The 8151-nt window shown below is 46.7% G+C and overlaps 1 protein-coding gene across 1 annotated transcript; it reads left to right on the forward strand.

The window, feature by feature from the left end:
• The first annotated feature begins 2206 nt into the window (after positions 1–2206).
• Positions 2207–5730, forward strand: LOC125946204 (uncharacterized). The gene is made up of 3 exons (XM_049668704.1): positions 2207–2646; positions 3421–3547; positions 4906–5730. The coding sequence occupies exons 1-3, from the start codon at positions 2369–2371 to the stop codon at positions 5290–5292; spliced, it is 792 nt and encodes a 263-aa protein (XP_049524661.1). The 5' UTR covers positions 2207–2368; the 3' UTR covers positions 5293–5730.
• Positions 5731–8151: the final 2421 nt, after the last annotated feature.

Below are 8151 nucleotides of genomic sequence, written 5' to 3' on the forward strand. Positions count from 1 at the left end.
GGTGTGCGCAGCAGTCCCCTTGGTTTTTTGTGCGTCTTATGCTGTGGCACCCGATGCCACCGAGGGGAGAAGTAAAGAAGTCTTAAATGGCAAAGGATGGTACCATTCGTTGCCTGCTGCTGTTCGAACGATGTCGCATGACACTCACCGATCGCACATCGTGCGATGGTCCAATAACACTTCGAAGATGGTCTTCCGTGTCTTTAAAGGGCCCCTAAACCACCTCAGATATTTTTTGAACATTTCCAATAAACGCGCATCGTGTTCAGAATGCCGTCACGATCAACGATGCCAAACGCTGCAGCGCTACGCGCTGCGGGAGCGCCACAAAAAACAAAGAACAAAAAACAAACAAACAATGCCGTCTCCTCCCCTCGCCTTTCCGGTATCCCCAGCGGTCGTCACGATGTCAACAGGGGGAATCTGGTGATATCAACTGCGGAAACGATGTCCATTGGTTGAACAAGAACCTACGACTTCCGGTTGTCAGGACCAGCCGTTAAGTTCCTGACGCGTATTCGCTCATGAACTGCGGAGCGCCAGACTGCCTTCCACATCTTCTTTGCTCACGTAAGTAGTCACTGCCACTTTGACACCTGTCGTGTTTAATTATTTACGGTTTTCAGGCGGGAGTTTTAGATGGAAGTTTTAAGCGGTAATGAAGTTTTGCAATGAAAGCGTCTTGATTTTAACTGGAATCTCTAATATTGTTTAAGAGGCATGTTTACGTCTGCGTACGTTTCTTTTATTGTGTGCGTATTCAGGTTTGCCAAAGCTGTCTAAAATTACCTCTGTGACGTTTCGCTGACCATTGATCGTCAGGATGACGATGACATTCCCGTTTTACGCAGAATGATGGGACGTGCTACGATCTTCGCGTAGCCACAGCATTCTTCCGTCAACGCTCTTGTGCGAGATCACTCGTGTGTTTTTCCGAGCGTGAAAGATGCCCGCGAATACACGCAAAACTGCCGAACGACTGGCCGCTCGAGGCAGTTTGCGTGTATTGGCAGGCATCTTTCACACTTGGAAAAACACTTTATGTAGCTCATATTGCGAAACAGAAAGGGGTTTCTCATGTTGCTTTACAATCTTCTCATTGACACTTTTCATCTAACTATAGTAATTGAGAAGTTAATTAATTCATTAGAACTAATTATCTAACTAGGCGGAACGCAAAAAAGTAATCTGAGTATCTCCAACATTACCTTGGTTATGTCCTGGTACGTGGCACTTGCATATTTTTAAAGTTTGGCGAAAGTTAAATGAAACACCCTGTATGTAGTGCACTGTTGCCTTGTTTTTTGTAACATAATCCGACAGTGTAGCTATTTACAGCATCTTTTTTTAGGATACCTAACATTTTTTGGCTTCAGTCATGCAACAAATAAATTTTGAGGTCGCACTGGCGTTTTCTTTTTGCAAGTCTGTGTAGTAACAAAATTCTGTTTAAAAAATTCCAATATACAGTTGTAATAGGCACTGCTGTTACATTATAAACATAGATACTCCGAGTTTATCAGCATAATAATAAAGAGTTTTTTTGTAACTTACTATGCAGGCACATACCTACGTGCAAGAGAGAAGGCGCGTGAGGGTGAAGACACCGATCACGTACCCTCTACAGGTGCTGAAAGGGCCAGACGAAAACGCCGCCGCCCAAAGGGCCACCACGAAACTCCTGAACTCCAAGAACCCAGGTAACTGTTATTTCATATTAAAATCGTACGAATTAAATTTTCAGCGTGACACATATACAGTCGTATCTCGATAATTCAAACTCGAAGGAGCCCGAAAGCTTGTTCGAATTAAAGGAAGGACTTATTTCTGAAGTATTCGTGCACCACAGCACGACGTACGAATGGAGTCGTTATATATCACGGCGCGCAAGCAGATGGCGAGTAGGGGCCACGAGACTGCCCACGTCGGCGAACGCTCGCAGAGAACGATGCTGTAGGGAGCGGGCGGCGCCAGCACGGCGGCGCCGGGCGCGCGCGGACACGTCGAAGGTGAGGGAGGAGGGCGTCAGGGAAGCGGATTTGGCTTCAGCATAGGTGACCCCGTCGCTTCGGTGGCTCCCCTCACTCTCCCTCTCAACTCCCTCGTAGCTCCCCGACCTTCGACTGTCTCCGTACGCGCCCGCCGCCGGCCCGGCGCCAGCTTAACCCTTTCTCTTTCTTTTCCTGCCGTTGAAGCGAGCGTTATACCCTAGTTACACGGGCGTACTAACCGCAGTTAAGACGCACCTCAGTTACGGCCAACCGCAGTTACACCCAGTTAGACGGAAAGCCTAACTGCGGTTATTCCACTAACCATGGTCACTGCAAACTGAGGTTGGCCACCTCAGTTAACGAAGCAAACAGACAAAATGGCGGCACCCATGCGGATGGACGAAGGCGGCGCGGCTCCAACCAAGGTGACGGCCGAAAAGTCTTCCCAAAGGCGTGTCAACTGGTCTGTCTCAACAACAGAGTCGTTGATACGCCTTTGGGAAGACAATCTTGCCGCGCTGCGGTCGAACACGCGAAATGCGCGTATATACGATGAGATGACGCGCAGCCTCAACGCACGCCTGCCTGCCGGTGAAGTGCCGTTCTCAGTGAAGCAGCTTCGCCAGAAGCTTGAAAACTTAAATAAGCAATACCGGTGAGTACGAACTCTTCACTAATCAAGTTGTGATAGTGCGTAGCGACTGTGTTTGTGTGTATGTGTAGGCTAAATCCGATGCGGAAACTCAACAGCGTGCAAAATAAGCGCTGGCGCACGGCGGCTGCTGGTGCAGTTGGGCCTAATCGTATACGGGTGTCACACGGTGTACATCTGATCGCGATCAAGCCCGATCCGGGTCGAATTTCTCGGTCGTGATTGGCACCGTTGTGTCTGCTGCGCGAGGGAGCCAATCGCAATCAAGAATTTCGATCCGGATCAGGCTTGATCGCGATCAAAATTGTGTCGTATGACACCCGTATTATGTGTGTCACACGCGCACTTTCGTCGCGGTCGAGACCGATCGGGATCGACTCCGTCGCGATTGGCTCCCTTGCGAAAGCTATGTGAGAGCGCTATGTGCATGCGTTATTCCTTCATATGTCTCTTTATGCCACCGAAAACGATGTTTAGCAGAACCCATCAACTTGCACAAGAAAAAGTCCTATTGAGCTATATTGATATTGTGCACATCCTCAGTCCGCCGAATGTTCAAGAGCATCGCAGTGCTATCTTCTTTCCTGCACCTTCTCTGTGGACAGCCTCAAAGAGGCGGGCGATATCTAAATTTCGAAAGCAGTGTCTCGTGCATTTTTTTTATTTGTGTAATAAATAGCACTGCATAATTTTTCCCCATAAGGCTGGCTTCACTGCAAGCACATTTCATTTGCATGCTGTGAAGAGTTTTGTGCACTAAAGGAAGCTTTCTTTTAGGAAGCTGAGGCGCTGTGGGACATCGACAGGGTCAAAAGGTGTTGACTGGCCATTTTATTGGCAGCTGCATTCTTTTCTCGGAACACTTCCAGTCAATGACAGTGACCTTGTGGAAGAGAGCGTGGAGGTAATTTCAACTATTTATAATTACAGTGCTATACATGGGTTTGTGTACTCACTCACAAGTACTCTGACTCGTACTTGCTCCCCACTCATTTCAAAGGACTGAGTGCCAATGAGTTTGATTGGAACTGAATAGGATGAATAATATTGTGGTGCTAGTTAATACCATTACGAACGAAATTCAGTGACGGTGATTTTCAGTGGATTGAAGTATTAATGGGGGTGATTGTTGGCGAGTCTGAGTGGATGCATGTATGTGAGTTAGTGCCAGTGAGTGCAAGCAGACGCAAGTATGAGTGAATGTGTGCTAGTAAATGGGAATGAGCATGACTGGGCGTGAGTAGGAATGTGAGTGAGTGCACAGCCTGCAAAAATGTGCCGTTTCTGCATGCATTAGTGCATATACAATTTTACTTTAATTGCAGATTTACAAAAAAATGACCAAGGGCTTCTGGACTAAATGCATGCAGCTTTGCTTGGCTAGGCTAGGCAGCAAGCTGCCTCAGAGTTAGCATAGCGCCAAACAATGCCAGCATAAATTATAATTTATTAATATAATGCAAGAATACGGTAACAAGTGCACTTTAGTAACTTATGACTCAATTAGACATTTATATAGACTCAGTTCACATCATTAGACACAACATATTCCAAGGAGAAACAAAAAAATATCTACGTATAGCAGATTCATTTCCATGAGACATGCATCTCCACTGTGCGGAGTGAACTACATGGCCCTGAAGTTGTACATACTTCATTGTACATTTTTGCACAAATGCATCAGAGCGTATGAATTTGAGTGAAAACAAACACGAAAATCTTAAGCTGTATTAAATGTTGAAAGGAGGTATCATCAACAAAATGAGATATGGCATAGAATGTCCTCGTAAGTGTAAACAGTAGATAGCACATTTGTAGTATCTGAAGAGCAGAAATGTTTTTCTCAAACAATGTTGCAGTCGAGATTCTATATGGCTGTGATATAGCAGAATTTTAAGCGGCACAGAAAGTGAAAAACTGCCATCCACCTCACTCTTGGAAGAAGCTACACAGAGTGGATGACAGTTTTCCCATGCGTGAAATGTTCTCCACCTTGCAGGCTTCCACATAACTGATCTGCCAGAACATACTTTGCATTGAAAACTTTCATTTGTTTTCAAATGTGAGTGCTAGAAGCAGTAGTTGCCATAACTGGAGAGAACTCTCTCTTCTGACGTGTATCATGGTGCATGCAACATGTCGGAGCTTAGTTGGTTGGTCTGCTGGTTTTCAAGTAGATATGCTGCTGATCCAGCAACTAGTTTGCAGTGGTGCACTTTGACTTTACATATATACGTCATTGTCTTTTCCTATCATACGCAGGTGCCAGAAGTGTATGAGGCACCTGATGATGCTGAAGTGGTTGCATCGTGGGATGCAACCACTACAGACCAGGAAGACTCCTTCTCTACAGGATGCCTGGAGGAGAGCCCTGCTCCCACCAATGAGAATTCTGGAGCAGCACAAAATGCCGCAAGTCCCGCTGCCAGCTGCCCACCAAGCAGCAGGAAGCGAAAGCGGCCATCATCTGTGCTGCAAGATTTGATGACAATGTTCAGCCGCGCAGAAGATCGAGCAGCAGAAAATGCGAAAGAGTCCCTTCAGCTGCGCAAGGAGCTTGTGGAACTCCAGAAGGAGGCCAATGAGATAAACAAAAATATGGCCGAAATGGTGAACAGCTATTTTGCTTCTAGGCAAAATAAAGGTTGAATGGAAGGGATCCAACATTGTTTTTGTTTTGCTTTCCTCAAACTCGTTCGTAAAAGTACTAATTTTGGATGTCCCATACATCCACTTGTACTTGTTTGTACTTAATGTCTAAACCAGACCTATCACTGTATTCTTTGAAAAGATGAGGCAACGTTTCACTCTTAAAGGTATTTATTTCCATAAGCCACAAAAGAATCTTGCTTTCAATATAAAGCGCACACCATGTGCAAATCAGCCTTTGCAAAACATAAGTCCACCTCTCAAAACGCCAGCCAGCCTTTATGGGGCACTTTATCCCTGTTTATACAAATTTTATCCACAGTGTGGGCTTCCATCTGCCGGTGCCTTTGACTTTGAATATAAAAAAAGTCATTCACTCCAGCCTTCTGTAGCCTACCAATCATACACAACAGAAATACATACCAAGAGTGCAGTCATAAGTGCACGTGCAAGTGCCACAAAGCAGCCTGCACTGCTTGTTGCCACTTTTGTACACAGCACTAAAACTGATACACAAGCGAGTATAAGAAAGCCAAATGAGACAACACATTTACACTGCATGCTAAATAATATTCATAACACATTGGAAAGTAAGGAGTAATGTCCATGGTTGTCATGTATAAGAAAACTTTCCTCGTCGAGCACTGCACTGATTCTCACAAACTGTGAAAATTCAATTTGTGCAGCACATAGCATGTACATGGAGTGCTTGTGAATGCCCCATGCTGGTGCATGAGGCATTGTGTGGAGAGTCAAAACACTTAGGTGGCCCTCCGTGCTGCAATATGCTTTGCAAGTGCCTCTCTCACTTCCACTCCTAGTGGCTCATTACGACTGCTTGTACATACTGGCTGAGCCCGCCTTGCATCTTCACTACGCGCAACTTCAATCCAACTTGCATCACAGTGATCGGTTAGCTGCTCACAAATGTTGTTCAGAACACAGCAAGCACGGATAATGCAGTTTACGTTGTCAATATCACATTCCAGGCCCTTATGCATGATTCGGAACCGCGCTTTCAGTCGCCCAAAGGCGTTTTCCACAATACGTCTAGCACTCGACAGATTGTAATTGAAAACATGCGATACTGAGCCAATAGGACCTGGCCTTGGGAAAGGTTTCATTAAATGAGGCTGCAGTGGGAATGCCTGGTCAGCCAAGAGAAGAGGCCCAACCGATACCCCTTCAATTAATTTGCCATTCAATCTGAACAAATTGCTGCTCAGTACACTAGGTAAACGTGACCGCTCGAACACTGCCGCATCGTGTATTCGACCGGGTGATCCCACGTTCGTGTACATCAATCTGTATTGGTGATCGACAACAGCGAGAAGAATTGTACTGTACCACCCCTTATAGTTGAAGTAGTCGGCGGCGTGTTCTTTCGGAGGGCACACTTCAATATGACAACCATCCAGGGCGCCAATTCCTTGAGGAAACCCTGCAACAGCGGTGAACTGACGCAGGTGCTCTGCCAGCCCTTGTGCTGAAGGGAAACGCACGTACCGCGGTTCTAGGCGCCGCACAACAACACTGCAGAACTCGCGGAATATTATGTTAACCGACGAACGGCTGACGCCAAAGAGATTGGCCACGGTTCTGTCTTAGGCGGATGTAGCCAGCCGATACAACCCAATCGCCACGCGCTTCTCCAGAGGGATGGCTCGGCGCATGTTCGTGTCTTGCCGTGCCAGTGATTTGCACACACTCACAATATATCGGAACGTGCACCGATTGAGTCGAAAGTTTTCCCTGAATACACTCTCGGGAAAGTGCGGGAGCGTTTCTTCATACCACGATTGCGCCCGCGGGTGCGACCCCACATGCCGCTCACGGGAACAAAGCCGAACAGCCGTGGCCACGAGTTGACGACACTGCGTTTCAGCGCTCTGTCTTTCCTCTTCAAGTACTTCAATGTCTTGTAGCACACGGAGCACTTCCATTTGCTTGGCGTGCAGCGCTGTTCGTTGAGCGGCAAACATAATGAAAAAGTCGTCGAGGTCTTCGTCCCCGTCACACGATACAGGCTTGCTCAACGCCATCGCACAGTTGGCGTCACCAGATTAAAGCTGGCAGAAACGACAAATAAAAAAAAACGAAGCAATACCGTACACAGTCTAGCAAAACACAAAAGCAACGAACCAATAAATCACAGTTAATCACAACACACACGGTCAGGCAAAAATCCCAATTGAGCGATGGATTGTCTTGGCTTTCGTACCGACCGTGAACTAGACTTTGGCCAGGCGTTGGCTGACTGGCTCTAACTGCTGCCAAACACCGCAAAAACAATGGAATCAACATGCTCAGACAGTGCAGATACTAACACGATGGACACATTTTAAAGAAAGTACAGTTTTATTGTCAAAATAATTAGAAAGAACGGCTAAACAATTATATTTTCATTCGCAGTACTGAGTATCACGTGACCTGCTTCACAGCCCTAACTGAGGACAGGTTTTCCCGTGTAACATATGTCAACTGTAGTTGACGGTAACCGTAGTTCAGTCCGGTTAACTGAGGTGCGTCTTAACTGCGGTTAGCACGCCCGTGTAACTAGGGTATTAGCCGGTTGTCAGCAGTTTCGTTGGCCGGACTGGGCCTCCGTCGTTGCTTCCCTCTGCGTCGCAGCCGCAGCGTTGAGACATCGACTCGAACACGCGTGTTACGGCGCGACGACGTAACGGCGACCTTGCCATTTGAGAGAGAGAAATTTACGCCGCGGTTCTTTTTCTTTTATTGCGATAGAAATTATGTGGGCACTCCAAGCGCATTTTTGCCGCCGTTGTCGTCGCCGTGATATTCCGTATAAAGTGCAACGGCGATGAATTCGTCGTCGCGCGTCATGTGTGGGTTTTA

The sequence above is a fragment of the Dermacentor silvarum genome, chromosome 6 (assembly GCF_013339745.2).
Source record: "Dermacentor silvarum isolate Dsil-2018 chromosome 6, BIME_Dsil_1.4, whole genome shotgun sequence".
Taxonomy (NCBI): Eukaryota; Metazoa; Arthropoda; class Arachnida; order Ixodida; family Ixodidae; genus Dermacentor; species Dermacentor silvarum.